At 46.6% G+C, this 21487-nt stretch overlaps 1 protein-coding gene across 9 annotated transcripts in view; it reads left to right on the top strand.

Moving 5' to 3' along the window:
* LOC131282416 (CUGBP Elav-like family member 4) overlaps nucleotides 1–21487 on the top strand; it is a 337934-nt gene that overhangs the window by 201722 nt on the left and 114725 nt on the right. For all 9 annotated transcript variants that reach the window (XM_058311880.1, XM_058311881.1, XM_058311871.1 and 6 more), the window contains one exon: nucleotides 1506–1554. In XM_058311880.1, coding sequence (XP_058167863.1) covers nucleotides 1506–1554 — 49 coding nt within the window. The remainder of the gene's footprint in view (nucleotides 1–1505; nucleotides 1555–21487) is intronic.

Here is a 21487-nt window from a genome sequence, read left to right on the forward strand (position 1 = left end):
TCCCGCTTTGAGCGCATAACTCCTTGCCCACGTCATCGTCACCATCGAAATTACACGCCAGAAATGTGAAATAATGAAATGAAAACATTGTTCTGGCTTGCGCTTGCAACGACGCTTGAAGTGGGATTAAAATGAAAATTACATTCACTCGTGCGCTAATGCTCTTCATTTTCGTCAATGGCTCACCGCGTTTACAATTACTTCCGCGTGCGACGTGGCCTCCGCCAGGAAGACGGGCGTGAGAAAGGCCACAGACTGGAGCGGTACCACAAACTGCTACAAAATTGTGTCCTGTGTTGGTTAAAAACTAGGAAATAATTTCACATTCTTCGTACATTGTGAATGCAAATGCTGTTTCTGAAATTAAATTTGATAAATTGTGTTTTGGAAAAGGAAATTTTTACTAAAAAATTTAAAAAAGAAACATGAAAACAGTAGTGTAAAATTTCACTACAAATGGCAAAATAGACGTTGACTAAACTCTATTATAGTAAAAATAGTTAAAGCCAACTAGTAGAGAAACTGATGACCAAAAATATGATAATAGTAAAATAAACAAGATATGATAATAATAATAAAAATATATGTTGTATATACATTTTGCATCTACTATGCTACGTGCTACTTTGAAAAATACACAGGTCTTCAAAACTCTCGCACAAAAGTGAAGCAAATGTTCCCAACAAACGTTGGAAGAAATGTACGAAAATTATTCAAAACCGAGCGGGAAACCTTTTATCGTTTTCGTTAAACAACCACCCACGGCTGGAGGGTTGCTCGCGATCACACTCGAACAACATTGATACGGAATCTGTGCACCCGTTGCCCTGGTTTCTTCCCTCCCAACGGCTCTTCGCGTCCTATAATTCGTCCTACCTTACAAGACGCCTTGCGCTACGAAGCATCGTCTTTGTTACTCAAGCAAATTTAATTCCCCAATTTCTAATGCCTCACCAACGGTCGTACTTTTACCTCCGAGCGGCGAACACAAAACGCGGGCATTTCCTTTTCATTCGGCATCATTTTACCATTTCGCCAACCCCTGGGCGAGGCGGTGACTTTTCCAGCAGGCACCGACCCGGGGCTTTTAGAACCCGGGCGGTCTTTTTGAAGCCTGCTGGAATTGAATATAAATTAAAAACCGGAATACATTAAAATCTCCTCCACCTCCCCACACACACACACACACACACCCGAGCTGATGAAAGCACGCTTTTCCCATTGTGAATCACTAGCCGGGGCCAAAGTCGAAGGCGGTTTTGGGGCGAAGGGCCACCACCGTTGGAATGTCGACCCGACGAGGGTTTCGCGGTGAGATACTAGCGCGCTAAATTATGTCTTTACAATTTTATTGCGTTCACTCGATAATATCTGCGCTCGGTGTGAACGCCTTTGAACGTCAGTCGTAAAGCATAAGCGGCAACCTTCCGGTGGCTCTAATGCAAATCGAATACGAACCCTCAACTAACATGACTTTTCTCTTTCTCTTTCTCTCTACCTTCCAGATGAACCGTGCTATTCAAGTCAAGCCAGCGGATAGCGAGAACCGCGGTGGTAAGTTACCTCCATTTCCAGTTTTGCTTCGTTTTACGTGGATCTTTCCTTCCGATAAACTTACCACTGTTTGTTGTCTTCTTATAATTTCCTACTTCGGTTTCTGATTCTCATCGTATTATTTTGCCGTTTCACTTCGAACTGCGAAACACCACATTAGGAACCATTCAATACTTTACCCAATTATCTCGGTGAATCAATGCCGTCCAGTTTTCTATCAACGGTGAGGATGACGCATTTTGTTAGGGTTTTTTTTTTAGTTTTCACGGTGCTTTTGTTGGGCCATTTGGGAATCAATTTCTAACGATACACACAAACACATCTAAGTACTTACAACTAAGAAGATTATTTCTAATAAAAGGATGGCAAATAGAAAGGTTACCTACTTCAGTGGGAACAACTTACGCTACAAAGAATTCGTGTAGTTTATAATGTAAAACTAACGTATCTTTCAGTAGAGATAAACTTCTGAAAATCACAAACGGTTCGCAGATAGTAGTTTTATATCTCAGTCGAACATTTCCCGGGGTTGTTTTTTTCACATTTCACAACAGCCTCCAGCAGTGTGGCTAGAGTTTGGGAGTTTTTATATTTTACTTTATTTCCGACACAAAACAATGACCTACTTCGCAGACCAGCAAACCCCATTTTGAAGGGGGATGAAATAATCATAAATTCACGCCGAAATTCAATCGTGAAAAACGGTGCCATTTATCTTGCTTTTCCCGGCCGCATTCCGCGGGCACAACCGGGGCCCGTCAAGAGTGAGCTCTCTCTTTCTTTTTTTTCTTTACGCCCGTTTTTCACCAGCAAAAAGGCTATAACTCAAGATAACATCGAATGCTAGCGAACGCAATCCGTTTTGTTTGGTGTTGGCGATTTAGGTGCCGACAATTCGCTTTGATTCACGATCGGCGCGATTTCGGATGAATGTCGAGTTGCGGCATTTGTTTCGAAAGCGGAAAAATGGGATTTTCCCACTCGGTGAGGCTTTTAAGACAAAATGTAAATTGCTACCCGTTGCGAGCAAAGATAATAAATATTCTCTTCAAATGTGTGCACGTAACCTCGCACCCGAATGCTTCGGCCGTTTCAAGAACACTTTAAACAAAGCTTGTGAACGACAAGACCAGGGCACATACTTTAATAACATGCTAATGAAATAATTTCAAGTAATATAAATTACCTAATGTTCCGCCCTTTCACCAAAGGTAAAGTGTAACCCTCGCCCGTGCTCGCAAATGTTTGTGCAACAGCCCCGGGATGCCTACTGGCAAAAGGTCGGCCACAAGAAACTCGTCGGCCTCGGTGCGCTTCGGGTTTCGGTTGGATGTTGTTTTCCAGCTCGCAAGCAAACAAAATATGTCTTTTGATATTTAATAATAATAACCTTAGCAACGGGAACGTTGAGCAAAACTCGAGCCAACCGTCCGGAGTCGACATCCTTCCTTCCGATGCAGAGACAACGAAGAACGCCACAGGACGTTCCGGCTGGTAGTAAAAACAAGCGATGGAGTGGGGGTGGGTGTACCTCACGATGACACGGTGATCAACTTCAACGCTCCATCTTTGTGTGTGTGTGTGTGTGTGTGTGTGTTTGTTGTGGGTGTAATAAGGCTTTGGAGACAATTTCTGGCACAATCTCGCTCGTCCTTTCGGCATGAAACGTAGGAAAGGCCGCTCGTATCGACAACGAGTCGGGTGCCGGTTTCCAGGAGGGAAACTACACTGGACGGAAAACCCATTGAGCGATGAAGTGAAAAGTCTTCGGAGCGGCCAACGACCAACACCGCAACCCCCATCCGAGATGACAAAACTTCCTCCATCAGGTTTATATGTGTTACGTTATTAAAATTTATGTACACCAAGCGCAAACAGCAAACGATGGTTTTTTTCCATCTCCCTTCCCGAGTCCGTTGTCTTCATTGCAAAAGGCCGGTGACCCCGGCAACAAATGCCGCAACCGTCGCCGTAAAGACGTCGGTTTGCTAGCGGAGGGAAAGGAATTTTACCGGAACGGCACGGACGCCTCTGACGTCCGCGTTTGGGAAAAAGCCACAACAAACCACGCTTCACAAAGGGCGGGGAAACTTCGGCGAGTGCACGAGCGGGGGCCCAGTTATGAGAATGCTAATAAATCTCCATAAACATTACCGCCCACTTTCGGTCACCTTCCTTAGGCCGGTTGGACGAAAGGACTTAATAGCAAATTGCTCGGATACGCATTTCGACACGCTGGGCCGACAACGTTCCCAATTATCGCCACCTTCTGGCCTAAGGACGGGCCGATGGGGGGCGGGAAAAGCAATTTTCATTTGATTAATGGTGGCCTGGCGACTAATGTGTGTTTACGATTAAAAAATGTTAAACCAAACACAACCAACTGTTTTCGGTGGGACGAATATGTAACGGCGGAAACAGATGTTAGAGATGAACAGACGCGTGGCTTTTCTTCCGCTAATGAGACACGAATGAAAAGGAGGGCGTTTTGTTCACCTTTGTTTTCGGAAGGGTAGGGAAAGGTTTGAATGTTCCCAAAAGGGATACAAAGACGCCCATTTAAAGAAAGGCATCTTGTACCTTAATTTGTCCCGTGGAACGACATTCATGTTTGTGTTTCCCTACTTTTCCACCTCGCAAATCAATCCTTACTTACAACCCCTTGAACTTAAATACGTAACTAAAACCTGGCGAATTCACGATTTAAGACAAAGCCCAAATATTATCCTTTCCGGTAAGAAAACACATTCCGACACATTCACACCTCCATGTAAGGACGATCCTTGGGATGTTCCAATCTACCTTCATCTTCGTCATCGTCTACCTGTTACTGGCAGGACGACATGTGTGCGCGCAATGGCTCGGTAATTGCCTTAATCCTTTTCCATGTTCTACAAACCCCCCTTTTCTCTCGCCGAGAAGGATGATGTCATAAAAACTAGCTTGATAGATTTCGCCACCCGCTCCACTTCTCAAAAGGCCCACCCACCACGGTTGAATGCCAAGTTAGACATGCTCGTCCATGTGATACGGGTGTCCTTTTCCGCACGGCATTCGGGTGAAAATTCTTGGGACTGGCTGACAAAGGCTGTCAGCAAGGCAGGTTTGATAATTTGATCAAATTAAAATCGAAACCTTTTCCACCGAACCACGGGGTTTTCCACGGTGCGGAAGGGTTGTTCATCCTTATTGAAGCGGTGTGTGTGTGTGTGGGGGGGGGGTGGGTTGGGGATGATCCTATTCTTCACCGACAACATGGGTGATTTCAACGGGGGGGGAGTATGATTATGGAGGATTTAGTGGATGAGTGACAGGTCCGTTGGAGAACGGCCGCCCCTTTTCAGCACCCACGAGAAGCGTCTCGTTGTCGTCCAAGGAAAACTCCAACCGACGGTAAGATCCACCGGTACGGAGAACTTAGCGAAGCAATTTTCCATTAGGAAAATTACATTGTCATTAGCAGGTGTTCTTCTGGCAGACCAGCTGACACACGCTGCAATGACGGAGCGTACCGCGATCCGATGGCAAGCTTCACCGATTTTCCCGCTGGCGACGGAAAGCCGAAATGAGTTGTGAGGAAAACGGAACGCGTGCGTGTGTATGTGGGAAAATGTAATTTTAAGACGATGGTGCTGAGCTAACCGAGACTGTGAGAAAAAAATATAATTCATTAGTTCTACGAACCGCCATAAACGGGGCAAGACTCAACGCACGCCGTATGGAGGTTTTTTTTTGCGTGAGTAAATTAAATTCTCACACTTTAAACGGCGCATCAACCGAGTAATTACGAACGATCTTGAGGGGCAAAAAGAAAACACGGCGACATAAAAGAGGCACCACCACATGTGCTAAAGTTCCCGCATAAAGCTTTCCTTCAATCAACCCCCCAGGGGGCGGGGGTGAGAAAAACGAAACCGACGTGATTGAATTTCCCCAGGACATGCGTTGGCATAATTTACCATCCCACCTGCACGTCCTGGAAAAGTGTACAAGTAAATAACATTGCAAATCAACAGTGTCGTACGCCGACAATCTAGCACAAAGAGCTAAAAACCCGATTGATAGAAATCCCATGGGAAAACGTGGGGAAAAACTGGAATCATATTTCATATCCTTTCCCTCCCCCGTTGACGATCCTTTTCCATGGTACGAAAATGAAGGGTAAAATTTCAACACATTACTCCACTGATTGCAACCCATTAGTGTGTGTGCGCGTGTGTGTTTGAGGATGCATTTTCATTGCACCTCAATGAATAGAAAAGTTGTGAATATTTCATGCGAACGGTATGCAGGGCGTTCTGGGAAAGCGTCCCGAAGCAGTGCGGTGGCAGATTGCAAAACCCAACACCACAGACCGTCCGGAAAACCACCGAGATGGGTTGCCTTTAGGCTGGTTGCGCCCATTTTATTGGCCGTGTGAAGCGAGGGAAAACCGCTGCTAGGCTACCAGCAATTTTCCTCGTTTTCCACTCATCAAACTATTAGTCGTTGTGAGTAAAAACTGTTTTGTGGAAAAACCCATCCTGGCGAATTTAATTTGATGCACAGTAGTTAAATGCATTAATTAATGAAATTGTTTGACTAATGAAAGGGAGTCTGTGAATTAAAAAGTAGAGTAGTAAACAAACAAAAGTTCACCACAGAATTGAGACCATATTCGATGCAAACCAATTCTTGATTTTCAAATAGTATTCATATAAAACAAACGATTTAACATCGAATGTATTTCCAAACTTGAAGCAAAGTTTCCCATCAGGTAAACAAAAAGTTGCTAAATCAATGCCAACACTATGTCGCGCAAGTGTTTGCTCAATTATCGCATCGAGAAGCAAATTGGTGTCCGTGCTTGTCGCCGGCGTTCGCAAAGAACAAAAAAACTCATCGGAAAATCTATGGCACTTTCGGTAGAAGCCCAAGGAAAACCACTGCCCAGTATCCAGTACCTAATTTAAAAACTTTCCATCCAACCAACCTCAACCCGCACATACACCCAAACACGCCGTCTCCTCAAGTAGACCACCGACGGGCTGGTGTTTTCGTCGCCCCCCGGCTCGGACTGTATCGTCGGTGTTTCATGGCCGTTTTCGTCGAGCCATTTCCCGGATGTGGCCTACGAAGGTGAGTGGGTTTCTTTTTCCTCCTTACAATCCTCGCACATTTTTTGTCATTCCTAAGCTCGGAAATTCCAGTGTGGCGGGGAAAAGGGAGCTGAAAAACTCGCTCCGCGTGGAAAAACCGGGGTAGGAAAAAAAAGCGAAAGCAGGAACCATGCGAGATAACGAGCGTTCGCTTCGGTGCTTAAGGACGGGCAAGTGTGAGAGGGGTCAGCACAAGGGGCAACGACAACGACAACGATGACGACGAAAATGGGGCCAAGATACACCATTAATTCAAATTATCTCATTTACAACGGAACTTGGTTATATCACTAATTTTTCCACTTGGTGCTTTTTTTTCTCCTAGTAGCTTCTCTGGCCGTTTTTGCTCCATCTCCATCTGGCACTCCCTCTCTCACGCCTCGAAAGGAAGGGGAATGGTTACGTTCGTCCTTTGTCGTCCCGTTTTTTTTTTCTTTCTCCTCCACCCTTGGTCACCTTTTTATCGTTGACCGTTGAATGTTCACCACCTATCCCTTCCCCCACTCGGCTGGTCTAGGGCTGGTGTTATGCAAATTACCGTACCACATTGTAACACGAATGTGTGCAGGCGAGTGTTTCGCAGTGTGTGAGAGTCGGTGGATAGGATCCCGCTCGGACCCAATGGCAATGGACAAGCGAATGAATGTCTTTCTTTATGCCCAGTTACTGATCCTTCGCCAAGAGTCCCTGGTTTTTCCTGCCCGAGCACATTGTTTCTCCCCTCCCAGCCTCACTCGTCCGGGGCATGCGATTTTTATGGAGCGTAAAGGCTACACAAACAATAGGCCCTTGCGTAAATGTTTGCATGTGCGAGCCTTGGTGGACCAGGGATGACCCTTTGTACCGGAGGAAAGAGCAAGATAGATCTGGTTGGACGAAGGCAGGACTTTGCATGCCTTCTAATGAATGTTGGGATAAAACAAAAAAAAACAAAGAGCGGAGAAGGTCCACCGGAAAGCAAACAGGCGTCAAACGATCAAATAAATGGGAAACTGCACGGTGACCCGGTGCGCGTTTGGAAGCGTTTTTCTCCCGCTAAACGATATTGCTTTCGCGCCGCAGTGAATATCAACTAGCTTTCGGTTGAGTTTCGAAACAATCATAAAAGTAGATAGCATGTGGAAAAATGATGCCCATAAAGCGGTGGGTCCGTCGTGTGAGAGGCAAGGGAGGGAGGGTGGGTGGGGAGGGGGATGTTTTTTAAATGTATCGATTTCGGATGCCGGCACCGAATGACACGAGGAACCGGTCCCGTTTCGATGAGAGAACTCCACCTCCGTCCTAGGAGAACCATTAACGTTTATGTCTTTTACCTGCGGAAAACTTTTTTAACGGGAGTCCCTTTTTCCCGCTTGATTACTGGACGGTACTGTTTTGGAAGTTATCTTTTTCCACTCGACATGTTCAATTTGTTTCAGGAAAATCGTTCCGGTAGTCGGTTCAATTTGTTATTCGGTAGCCGTTCGAATGCCAACTTTTGAAATCTTGTCGAACCATATTTAAAAACACCTTGTAAAAAATGCGTTGAATTGTACTTCTGAATTTATTTTCTTAACGTAATTTATACTTTCCATAGAACATAACTGATGATGGAGTAAGATTCATTTCAAACGAATCCGACTCCGTGGATCCAAATACAGAACGCTCAAAGCGAAGCTTAATGATGACCAGCCGCAACCTTTCCGAGGGTAGGTTTGGAACGTAAATTACCACTTTGGGCCATCGGAAAAGGGTTTCACTCTTCTACCCCCCAAACCCATCCCCACCGCCCCTCACCATCCGCGTGGTGCACGGCGGAGCTTTTCATCAAACATAACCAAAACCACACCGTCCATTAGACAGATTGCTCAATTACGGCCATCCTCATCAAACAGTGTGTGCGATGGGAATTTGGGTTTTCGTTTTTCTATTTTTCCCGCTTGGTTTTTTTTTCCTCCATTTCAATGCGAAGCAAAGCACTCGGAACATGCGTTACCCGATATCTGATTTGTAATTCATAAAATTTATATCAACCCGAGCCATTTGCAGCCACATTCTGACGAGCGCAATAGTGCAAACACGTGCCCTCAAACATCTCCCCCCCCCCCCCCCTCCACCGGGGCACCTACCGCTTCCCCCCGTGGGATGGGGTCGAAGGAAAACCGCGCCACTCCGGCACGCTCTTGGAGCGAAAAGCTCAACCCAATCACGTTTCTCACGTACTGCAAACAGACGCCGGTGATGAGTTCGGTTTGTGTGTGTGTGTTCTGTTGCGCGCGTAAGTGTGTCTGGTTTTTACTGCTTTTGCTGCTTAACATTCCACGCCAATCACCTCACACCGAACTACGGGCCTCGGACGGGCACCCCCCATCCCGGTGTGCATCCGTGGAATTGATGATTATTTTTATGTACTTTTTATGTTATTTAATTTGTACACACATTCATCACAATCAATTTAAGAAGTGGCATGTCTTTGTGTACTCGTCCTTGCACCGAACGACCGACTGGGGTGGAAGTGGAAAATACATTGAAGACTACAAGTCAGTCAGCTCGTTTCGCGCGGTTTGAATCCGGTTTCAGTTTTGCACTCAATCTCCCCGCCGTAAACAAGAAAAAAAACCACCCACGCACCCTTAAGGCCCACGGTGGAGGAGGCCTCCTGCAAACATAGGTTTCGGTTTTGTTTGCCCGTAATTTTCCGCCGATGAATACATTCGCACCCACGGGCCTTTCGGGGGTAAAACGGCAAATCCCGAACGCTAAAACCATCCACTTTAGCGAAGAGGCGCACGTGTTTCTGCCTCTGCCCGGGAGGGCGAAGGGGTGAGGGTTTTTCCAGCGACCACCCACACCCTTCTTGCGTGATGGGATTCGTTGTTGCTGTTGTTACTTTTTTTTCTCTTTCTCCTTTTGCCCTGCGTGTGTATGTTCACCGAGAGTTTGATTACATCATTCATCTTCATTTAACGTAACGAACGCAGCGTGAGTTTCGCCGCGAGGGAATTCATTGCGTTACGCGATGAGCATCGTCGGAAGGTTGAAAGAATGGAGCGTGATTTGTTTGGCATGTTATGTTTTTTTTGCGTCTGCTTTTCCTTCCTATCCGCTGACTTTTCCTCGCTGGGATCCGTTAATATCTAACGAAGGATGTTTTGAGCCTTCGAAATGACGAATTGTATTAAAAACTGATGCTTTCTGTGAATTCGAGCTGGAGGATTAAACGTGAGATACTGGGCGTGTGGCTGTGTGTTGGTGGGAATATGTATCGGAAAGAACATAGACAACGACGCAAAACAAAATGAAACACACGCACAGCTGGTCGTACAATTTTATTTGTCTCATTTACCGTAACAATGGGCTCACATTACCGTAGAAAACGCACCTCCCGCGTACCGGGGAAAAACTGTGTCACACCGGGGGGCGATGGATTATGTTGCTCCAAATGTGGCTTCTTAAAGCAGCAGATACATCCGATGGCCCATCGAGGGTGGATTTCGTTGCGTCAGCACGACGCGGTGGAAAAAAAAATCGATTTCCACACTTCCACACAAATCCATTAATCGATTTTGCTCCTGTTTTTTTCCAACGTTAGGGTGTACGTGTGTGTCTGTGTGTGTGTCTTCCCCATCTGCTCTGTTCATTTACCAGCTTGTAAAGAAAAACCCCTGTCTCTCAGCGGGTAATGAAATGGAAAACGTACTGCCACCACATGCGCCATTGCAACTTCTCCCCCATTTTCCCATTTCCCATCCACCCTCCTCCGCTTGGTGCGGTGCGTGGGGGAGTTTTCCGAAAGGTTAAGTTTGTTGAACCCCCATACGGCGTTGCATTTGGGTTTTGGAACGGTCGGAGGTGGTCGACCTCCGGTGTCCTCGGTAGTGTCGACATAATTTTACCAAACATATGTTCCGACACGTGATTACATTACATTAAGAACTCTTCGAAGCCCCCCTCCCTTGGGAGGAGCGCTTTGGTGTACAAAGTCGAGCCAGAAGAAAGTGAAATTACAGATAATCACAAACATTATTGCTTCACGCGAAGCTGCACGCGTGCAAGGCGTTTTCGTGTGCTTAAAATCCCGTCCCGTGATTTTCCTCGCCAGAAAGGTATTGCTTTCGGTGCAGGTTTCTCCGTTTTTCCCGGCGTAGTTTTAACCTACATTTGTGCTCGTAAAAAAGCAAACAGACATGTGTGATTTTCTTTATTCCACCAAACGAAATCTACCCTGCGCATTTCACACTTTTTCCAAACCAAAACCTCGTTGACTTCATTTTCAATTTCAATTTGCATGTCTAAGCTGTCACCTGCGAAAGCCTCACCTTGGAGGATGGAACGTGGTTCGAGTGCTTAGGGTTCAACGCACAGCTTCGCAGGAGGCTTAAGTGTTGACTTCCTTACGTGACACCGTTCGCTTTAAGCTTCCTTTTGGGGGGAAAAATAACTGCAATCGCAAGCGTCTGGGAATTTTTGCCAACCGTCAAACAAGCCATTCGACGAAGGCGCTAAGCATTGAACCGAAGGATTATGATATATTTATATTTTTTGGCAAGAGGAATACATTACCGAAAATGCCGGAAAAGCGACATGGTCGTGTTTGCATGTCATTGCATGTACACGCTTATACGCCCGTTACCCGTTAGAAAACGTTGCGCAGGAAAACAGATTTCACGACAAACAGCATCTTGCGAGGAAATGTAACGAAATGCTGTACTCTTTTCATTCCGTTTCGTTTACCAACACTCGGGGCTTGGGGTTACCACGGCACGAAACAAGATTAGATATGCGCATGTATGGTCGCAAAGGGTGTTCGGAAAACTACAGACACACAACCTACCTGAGAAAAGTAACATTGCGTTTCACGCCAACGAGAAAAAAGGGATTCCAAGCCCCTTTTCGGGTGGGATTTTACTAGATTCGGTTTTTCCTGCGGGGCGGAAAGGTTTTTGCCTAAATAATCCTCATCCCCACATTTCTCCCTTTCTTCCTCGTACGCCATCGAAGGTACGAAGGTCGGGTGGAGTTAGTCCCTTTCGTCGCTTGTTTTCCCACCAAACCACCCACCCGTAGCGCTCACCTCCGCTCAACGTCAACGTGTGTGAGGCGTCGATAATGTGAGAAAACCGTCCCGAAAGCGGGCGTGTGGGAGTTTTTAGGATGAATAATTTACGAAAATAAATAATTTGCTATCAATTTATACTGATGAGGGTCGTGCAAGTTTTATGAACCTCTCTCCCGTAGGACACACACCCACTCACACCTGCACGCTTTTGGCCTGTTTCGGCTAAAAGTTCGGAAGATCGGTTTGGATTTGTGGCATTTGCTTTTTGCATTCTCCCCCCACTCGGGGTTGATTAGGGTTGCGTTGTCAGGTGAAAAGGGAAAAGCGTCACGGTGCATCAATGGTTGGAGTTTTTTCGCCCCCCTTTCAACGAATTGCGAACATTTTCTTAAAAGCCTGTAGTTGCCCATTCCTGAACGCCACCGAAATGGTGGTACCAATCATGCAGTAGCTTGTTATAAATTAAACGCTTGGATGTTTTCAGTCAATTGATAATGTTTCAACCGCCTTTCCCGTAATTTATTGCACTGACAGTTGCATCACTTAAACATGAATTGATGCGAGTATTTTCGTTCTCTTTGAATGGTTGAACGTTTCATCGTTTACATAGAGGATTACAAACCCTGCCAGCTGTATTTCTTTGTGTTCCAACGTCTTTGTCCATCAGTTAAAGTAGGGACGAATTGATCGACGGGATTTCCGGTGGAGCAAGATTAAAGAGAACACAAAAAAACGCTCCCAACCCGGAAACGAACCTAACTCCCGACCTATGGGAAGAAAAGGGAAGGGCCCGGTTGGAAAAGAGCGAGAAAAAAACCCCAAACCATGATTGTAAGATTGTGTGGCACCATCCCAGACCCGTTTTTGTGTATTGTAAAACAAAATAACATTTATTGTCAATACTGTGGCCCGGAATGGCATGTCCCGGGCACACTTTCTTTGTTCTACAATTTTCCTTTCGCTTCCTGTCCCTCGATCCTTTTTGGTGTATTATTTTTTTTTGCTTTGTACTTTTACCAACGGTTGGGTGACATTTTCCACCCGCTACCATCCGCCTCGATCGGCACTTTTGCACAATTTTCTGCGAGCAAAAGGAACGCGCCGCCGTACCTTTTTATTCTATCCCAATCAACTTCTGCTTGTTTCACTTCAAAAGGAAAATGAGCACCCCTAAATCTTTTCTCCATCAAATTAGGACATCGCCTTGGGTGAATGAGAGCCGAAATGGAGGGTGGGCAGGGTGACGGAAGCTGGTGGAGGTTTTTGTCCCCAAGCGGCCCCCTGCTTGGTAGGATCCCGCCCCGACATGAAACACTCTCTTCTCCCTGACAGAGTCCGGGTTTTCTTTCTTCCTGCTTTTCCATCCTGTCACTTTGATTTCGCCCCGACCGGAGTCGTTATTTGAATAGATTTTATTATCTGCCTGGAAAGAACATTCACAGGCACACCAACGCCACGCCGTGTCGTCCCCGGCAGCATTCGGGTTGGCCGAAAAACCCCAAATGGTGGTGTGGAGGTGGCGTTACCAAGGTGGTCGGAAAAATCGATACCAACCGAACGAGTTCGGAAAAATCCACTGCCACAGCAAATGATTGAATCTGGGCAAACACCCGGATCCAAGGGTGGCCCCGGATTGGAAGAGCGATGGGACGGAAAAAGGATCTCGGCAACTCATAAGAGTGTCCTACTTTAAAACATGAGTTTCCACCGACGCCCCGGAAATGGCCCGGAATCGGCTGACAAAATGAGCCAGGCAATATACGCATTATCTCCTTCGACTCTGGTCGATTTTTCACTTGAAAAAATGAGACAGATAGAGTGAAAGAAAGAGAGGGAAAACAGTTTGCTCGAGATGGTTTATATGAGACCAGAAAAACCCCTCTGGCAAAACTGACGTGTGCTGCTGTAGAGGATGTTTTACCGAAGGCGATGGAGCGATGATTTTTCCTCATCTTTTTTTTGTGCTGGATCAAAGTTTTTTTTTTCATCCCACCACCCACACGATCGTTTACGATTCGCTTTCAATGCGTGAATTTGGGAGATGAACATATCGACGATTTGGCAGGATTGCTTCTTCTCGTCCTCTTCAACTCTGCCAAACACAAACACACACCCACACATGCATGTGCGAATGTGTTACGGCCATAAATTTTGCGGACAAACAAACAACGTAGCGCCCCTCGACGACTTGATTGGGTCGGGCTGGCGAAGGGCGAGGAACCGGGCTTCCCGTATCCTTCCTTCCCGAACGAACGAACGTCTGTCACATCGCGGTGCGAAACATGTCTTCGTTTTCGGCCTGCTGCTGCTGCGATGACTGGGCATGTGGTCTCGTGGTCTGCTCTTCCGGGGGGCTTCTGTGGTTCTGGATTTGCCACTTTTGTTGATGTCATCGAATAAATATTAGGTGACGAGACCAGAAGATGACACAATATTACACGGGATTGGCTTGCCAAATGGCGCGGCCAGCGCGGTTCGGATATTGAAACGACATCGGATAGGCGGTTGTAAAAAAGCTGTTGAAGAACCGTGTCCGTGTTGGGCGCGCAGCTTTAAGAAATTTCAACATCGGCAAGGGCGCGAAATTGATTCGTTGCGAGAAGTGATTTGTCGGATATGATATTAAGTTGCGTAAATAAAAGCCACAACCATTGAATATAATATTCGTTGAGTTTTTTAAGGACACATTGAAAACTTTGAAGAGAATATTTACGGATGTATAATTTATTGCAAATGTGTATTTGATTTTGCTAAAAATGTATTAAAAATTAAAATTCGCTTATTTTCGAAAGAATGTTTGGATACATATTTCAAGCGTTTATTAATAAAAATATAAATTTTAAAATCCCGATACCAAAATAAAGTACATAAAAAATAATGTTTTAAAGTAAAGAAACCTCAGTTGAACACAAAAAAACTGGTTTTAAAACATCTTTATAATATCCTTGCGGAATGTCGTAATGTTTTTAAAGTTTCATGTTTGTCCTGCGGGAACTGCCATTAATTCGCGAAGAATGCATTTGGTTTGGTCTACTTTTCATTCAATTTCATCACTTCTAGGATTTTGAAATTTATATGAAAACCATGAACGTTTTATTAACATTTCATGGTAAAATAATTAGTAAAAAAATCAAGTATTAGTAAAAAAAATCCATTAGAAAAGTGTAAAGTAAAATGCTATAATTCCATTCCAAAGGAAACGAAAGCTATGCTCAGTATGAAACGAATGGATTCAACTCCCAACAATGTAAGACTACAGCACACTTTTTGAAGGAACAATGTGTGTGAACTGTGAAGCGCACCGAGCGTCGAACCTTATCCTGTCCATCTTTATCGCTCCACGGCAATAAATCAATAGTGGATGCGCCGGGCTCAAAGGTATTTGTTTGACATGCTTAGTTGTCATCCTGACAAGCTTTAATTTCAATTAAAGCTCATCCCATGCCATTCCCTCCACCGAATGACTCCACCCATTCCGGGGGAAAGCCACAAAGGTACAAAGAAGGGACTTGGGACGTTTCCGGGTTCTTGCACCGGAACGCTCTTGTCCCGTTGACGAAGTCAATATATGACGTTCCTTATTCGAAAGGGCGGGGAGAAGTGCGGGTCCGGTTCGGTTTGGCGGAGGGGGGATGCAACGGGCTTCGTTGTAAATTGCACCCGAGACGAATCTCATCTTTTACGAGGATGCTTCTAACGAACTTAAATTCTCAAACAGGAAGGGAATGTCTTGGCCTGGAAAGGGTTGGCTCCAACCGAACGAAGCGTAAGCGAAGTACACGTACAAAACCACGTGTGGAGTGCGGATGTGTGTGTGTGTGTGTGAGAGGCGGTGTACGTAGAAGCACTAGATGGTGTACATATGCATCATCCGAACATGAGCGTATGGTATTGTCATGCCGGAGCGAAATGGGAAGCGTATTAAAATTAAAGGGAAGAGATCTAATATATCAAATGTCTTGTGCAGGCACGGAACGCCGACGGAAGCGATGAAGATCGGCCGAGGGGGATGGCCGGTGGGGGAGGGGGAAACATGCATCTTACTTTGTTGTAGCCCGGGTCAGGGCGAAGAAAATGCGCTGCGATACGGATCTTGTGGCAGCCGGGATTTACGAGCGAGAATCGGTGAGGCCGGGCCGGCGCAACGCAGACAAACGACCGACCGAAAGATGATGACGGCGAGTGAATTTTGAGCTTTCGTAGCGATTTTCCCGCCGACCGTATGTGGGCGGCTGATTGGCAACCAATTTTCCCACCCGTGCAGAATGTCAAAGCGACGCAACCGTGCAAAATCCGGTGGCCCCGGCGATAAATCCAGCCGTGAGAAGGCGAACATCGTCGTCGTCGTCAGCGGAAACTGTCGCAAGCTGTCAAGATTCGTGCGGTTTGCCACGTTGGGGTTGGCCACCCGACGCCGACGACAACAACACAACGTCTGTGTGATGATGCACGATGAAAACGGTGATGATGGTGCAGGAACGCGGAATCACTTTCCGCCCGAAGGCACCCGCGAGACGCGTTCCCACGGAACGTTGGGTTGCAAACTGCAGCAAATTAAGCCATTTGTAAACGTTGCTCCTTCCAGCGATGGGAGTGTTTTTTCCGGGGTATTCGTGGAGGGAAACCTGAAAATGCCATCAATTTCTGTAAAATTCCCGTAAAGTGAAAAAGGTTGTTACCCTTCACGAGGTAAGGATAGATTTGACATGATTTTCAAAGCTTACTGTGCTTGGATATAAGATGAAATGTTTGAATACAATTTCTAATAGGAAAAATTGCTTCAATGAATTTTGTAATAGATTTAATATCAGAGGATGAGTTTGCAAAATTTTTCAGGTAAAGAATTTTTTACTATATTTTTGCACTCAAAATACTAAAAAATTACAAGTACTCCATTGAACGGAGAAGAAATATTATTTTTTTGTTTCCCTGAAGTTATACGCAGTTTCGGACCATTTTGATTAAACTTTCACGGGTATGATTGGGTTAACCTCATCTGGTTCGTAGCCTCGAGTCTTAACATCTTAAACTAAGACTGAAAAAGAATCCTTCTCTCTCTCCCGACCAGTATTTTCCTTTCGTGGCGAAATGAAAACAAGTGGAATAACAACAACCCAGACAGAAACCATAATATATCCAATTCGTTCCGTTTCCCAATCCACTTCCCGTCCCTCCCCCCTGGCAGGAAAAGGTGCGCCAAGCCGGGCCCGTCCAGACTCGGGCGGGTGGGTGGTGCATTTTTTCTTTGTCTACTCCCGAGACGAGCGTTCTTTTCCGTCATGGTTATGCTATTTTTTCATTATTTCCCATCACGTCACCGTCGCCGTCGTTGGGCGCCGAAGCCGGCAAACTGCCAGGAAATGCTGGGGAGCCTCTTTTGCCTGGAAGTTGATCGATGGATTGCACTTGAAGAATGAAAAGTAGTTTTTGTGCCCTGCCACCTTCTCCCCACGTCCGGAGGCAGGATGCAGACGGCAAAAGGCAATTGCCCTCGGAGACTTAACCCCAGGCGATGCTCCCGCACATCCTGGTTGGCAAGCTACCAAAGGGGGCCCGAGGGAGGAGCGTTTGGAGAAAAGGTTGGACGAAATGTCAAAACATTTCACACGACAGCCTGATGACGATGCGGCCCGCCAAAGCCTGGCCGGTCTGTCGGAGGGAAAGCTTGCCAAACCGGGGGGAAATGAGTCACTGTCCTGGAAAAGGGGGCCGGGAAAATCGGGCGAGGGGGAGGGGTTTTTATGATGAATTGCATTTAGCCGACAATAACAACTTCCCCGACAGTCACCGCTTTATGGTCGGTTCACGTTCACACGTTCTCAAATGCATCGTGGACGCCCTTTTCCGCACTTGCTTTCCGACGACGTGGAAAACGGCTGCAGATATGGTTGCCCATAAATTAATGATAGGTGTCCGGTGCATTACAACCTCCTCCGGTGGCATAACGAGCCCTAGGAGCGGTGGACATGCAATTAGCGAATATGTTCTCGTTGTAAGGCATCTGAATTCGCGTTGACGATGAATGATACCGAAACCAGATCCAGAAAGGGGGCGTTCTGTGTCTCACCTTCCGGAGTGGGTCGGACCTGTTTTGACATCCTCGACCCCGACCCGGTGATGAAAGCCGTGAAAAGGTCTTTTGCGCGATCGAATGAAAAATCTACAAACATGTGTTCCCGCACGGTTGTTTATGTGCTATTCAAAAATTCATCTGCCATGAATGGCTTTGGCCCGGCACCTAGATGGCTTCAGATACCCAACACAAAAACACTCACTTGCCATTCACTCCCATCCCGGTCCAGGTTGAGAATATTATTTGATTTGAGCATGATTAAGCGTATCCTTTTTCAGCTCCATAATCCCACACACACACGGTTGAATGAAACCTGTTCCGGGAAGCGAACGCCATCGCCCACCGGATGTTGCTACCTTTCGCTGGCCAGCAGCTACTCGGCCCTGCTGATTAACCGGGCTCCGGCGCACGACCGTAAGGGGTTGTTATTTTGGGATAAAATCCAGTCAATGTTCTATTTTTACTCCCACTCCCAGGAGTCCTTTCTTTTGTGCTCTTTGGTTTGAAGTAAACAGACTCCCACACGAGCGCGCACACACACACACACCCTCGAAGCCTGAACCTGCCCCCCGAGATTCACATGAGGACATGGAGGTTCGGGTTGAAAAAGTACGTGATTTAAATATACGATCAAATATCTTTCAACCCACTTTGATGTATCCCTTAGGCTACGTAATCTTCTTCCGTAATCTCGTTGGCGCCTCCGGTGTGTGCGTGTGTATGTGTGCTGCCGTTTTCCTCTCGTTTTTGTTTTGTTTCTCATAGTCCTTTTTCACCACCACGCTGATCACATTCGCTGATCTTTTCCTTCACGTGATTTGCGTTCGTCTTCAACACGAAAAAAGGGGACTAGTGTTACGCGAACAATTTGCGTTCCTGTTCGCTGACTTCGACCAATTCGTTGGCGTTGACGCAAAAGTTTCATCACTTCTCCACCCAAAAAACAAAAAAAAAACGATGCCGCCGATGTCCTACCGGTGCTTGGTTGGCATTAGGCCGCGAGTGAAGAGAAAACTTTCCCTTATCTAACGAAGTTTCGTGCGTGTGCGAGGGCAAAAGGGAAGAAATTGAATCAACTGGATGAAATCCTCCCCGGTGAAACGGCTTTCGATCGAGAGAGAGAGAGAGAGGGGGGGGGGGGGGGGGAGGGGACAGTAACCTTTGTCGCGAAAAGAAAATCAACTTCCCTCCTATCCCCCCCAAGTGTCCCGTGGGCCGATGGAGGAGAGATCCATTTCCGCGCGCTTGACGCGACCACGGACCGTCAAATGGCACCCCACTTTCCCACTTTCCACTGGTGCGTACCGACTACTCTCGGGAGGAATTTGGAAAAGAGAGAATGTACAAGAAAAAAAACACGCCGTGGCCAAGGGAGACGAGTACGACAGCGAATCGAAAGTTCCATACAATTACGTTTAAAATTCAATCTACGCACGCAGGACTTTCGGGTGGGTGTTGTTTTTCTTACGCCAGCCCAGAGCCCTTGGAAACTCTGCAATCACCCCACGGAGGCAAGTTTTCGCTTCGATAAACAGGAAACTAGTACCAAAAAGGACGCCTACGGAGGAGGAGATGCTGGGGGGGGGGGGGGGGGGGGGGGAGATTGATCTTGTTTTGCTTGTGCGAAGATTTGCCGTTTCGTAACTCCTTGCCCCCCGAAAAGAGCAAGTGGAGTGAATCAAACAACCAGCAGGCACGCCAGGCTGTAACAGTATTTTTTGTCGTTGGTTGCCTTCTCTGCTCTCCTCGCTCAGTATAAAAGGGAAAACAGATTCCAGCTCACTCACGCAGAGGTTCGTCGAGGTTCGGTGGGATTTTTTTCCGGTCCGTTTGCCAAAAAAAAACGCCGAAAACCTCACCACGCCCGAAAGATACTCCGAGGATAGCGATAAACAGGAAATGCCGGTTGAAAAGTGGCTCTTCGGGATGGTGCGTGATTCGAAAGCCGTCGAAAATCGGTGAAGCAACATGAACCGAAAAAAAAGAAAGATTATTTATGGACCTCGAAAAGCGGGGGATGGATCGATTGATTTATTTTCGGTTTCACTTCGACCGCCATTTGCTGGATCCGCCCCAACAGGCAAGCGGAACGCACTGTTGCTGTTGCTGCGATTGCCGTTACTGACACACATTCAACCGTGATGTGACCGGTTTTCGGGCCGTGTATGGTATTTTATTTGTCCATTCTTCGCGCACGGACTCCCGCCGGCCGGGGTTCAACGTGGGTTAAAAAGTGCGAAAAGAAATATTCAACTCGGTAAAACTTTCTCCTTTCACATCATCGACAAGGATACCATTTTCCCCTCCCATCGTTGCGTTCGTTTCCTCGTGGAAATTCCGAGCCAAGAGTTCCGGTTCCGCACGGACGTCCCATCTCGGAGCGAAAATGAATGTTTGCAACACTCCGGAAGCTAGGGGGGGGCGGGAGCTGAGGGAGGCCGAAAGAAATATTACATAATTTGAAATTCGATACACACCACGCACAACTACACACGCTCTCGGGGTTTTGGCCAGCCACATCCTCCCCCCTCCACCCGACGACAACACGAGACCGGGTTGGATTGGACGCAAGAATTATTAGTCTAATGAGCACGTTCCTGGCACGTGACCAACCGAAAGTCCGGTCGCATACGGCCCAGGTTGGGTTGCTGTGTGTGTGTACGCTTTCTTCCCATTTCCTCAACCGACCGATATTTTCCGCTGACGATGCCTATGCCGGTCAGGGATTTTTCATGCCGTTTGCGAAAACATTCCTTCTCCGAAAGGTACGCGCTGGACGGGCGGCAAAACGTGCGCGTGCAGGTAGGAAAACGGTAAGGGGAATGGTATTGCACTAAGGAATAGGTCCCAAAGGTGTTGATGATGTTGACGAAGGTACCGATCGATGTAACGGAAATGGGGCACAAGTTGAAATGGGACGTCTTTCAACCGGAAACTGTTATTTATGCCACACGAAAATTCCATTGCTGGGCTCTTTCAAGGCTCTTTTTACCATTCCAAAAAGTGGTTGCACAATAAATTTTGATGTAACATAATCGTTGATAGCTTTTCGTAACAAATGATTGGTTATACAACACCTCCTTTACACCTTACCACCAACATGTTACCGTAAATATTACAAATCTTTAACATGCTTATGAGAATTTAATGCATGACGAACTTATCATACGTTCCTTGAGATACCTTTAAAGTGTCCCATGATGCTTCCCGGCTGTTATTCTCCGCTTTTCTTTCAACAACTTAATCATCCCGAGGATGTGTCTCCACTTGAGGCCATCTCGAATGTAAAGAGCACTCGGGCAAACCACAACTGCAGATAGCGTACGGCCCTCAAAGCGAGTACATTATCGAGCACTGCGCAAATGAAGCCCTCAACAGCCACTCGAAACCGTCTTGTCGCAACCAATCGCCCAACCAAGACCGATTCCGCGCGCACCAACACAAACGAACCACGAGCCCGGGGGCGAAACAAAACCTCGAAACCATTAGGCAAATCACACTTGGCACGGTCGGGGTGTGGTGGAGGGTTCGCGGGCTCTAGCATCACCGAAAATGTTAATTACTGCAATTTCCCAAACCATTCGCTGGTGCAGAAGATATACTCCTCCCTTGCCCGGAAAAGACGTTCGCTTCGTGTCGCAAGCTCTGAGGACGAAACGGTGGCAGCAACAGCAGCAGCAGCGT

This window comes from Anopheles ziemanni, chromosome 2 (genome assembly GCF_943734765.1).
Source record: "Anopheles ziemanni chromosome 2, idAnoZiCoDA_A2_x.2, whole genome shotgun sequence".
Taxonomy (NCBI): Eukaryota; Metazoa; Arthropoda; class Insecta; order Diptera; family Culicidae; genus Anopheles; species Anopheles ziemanni.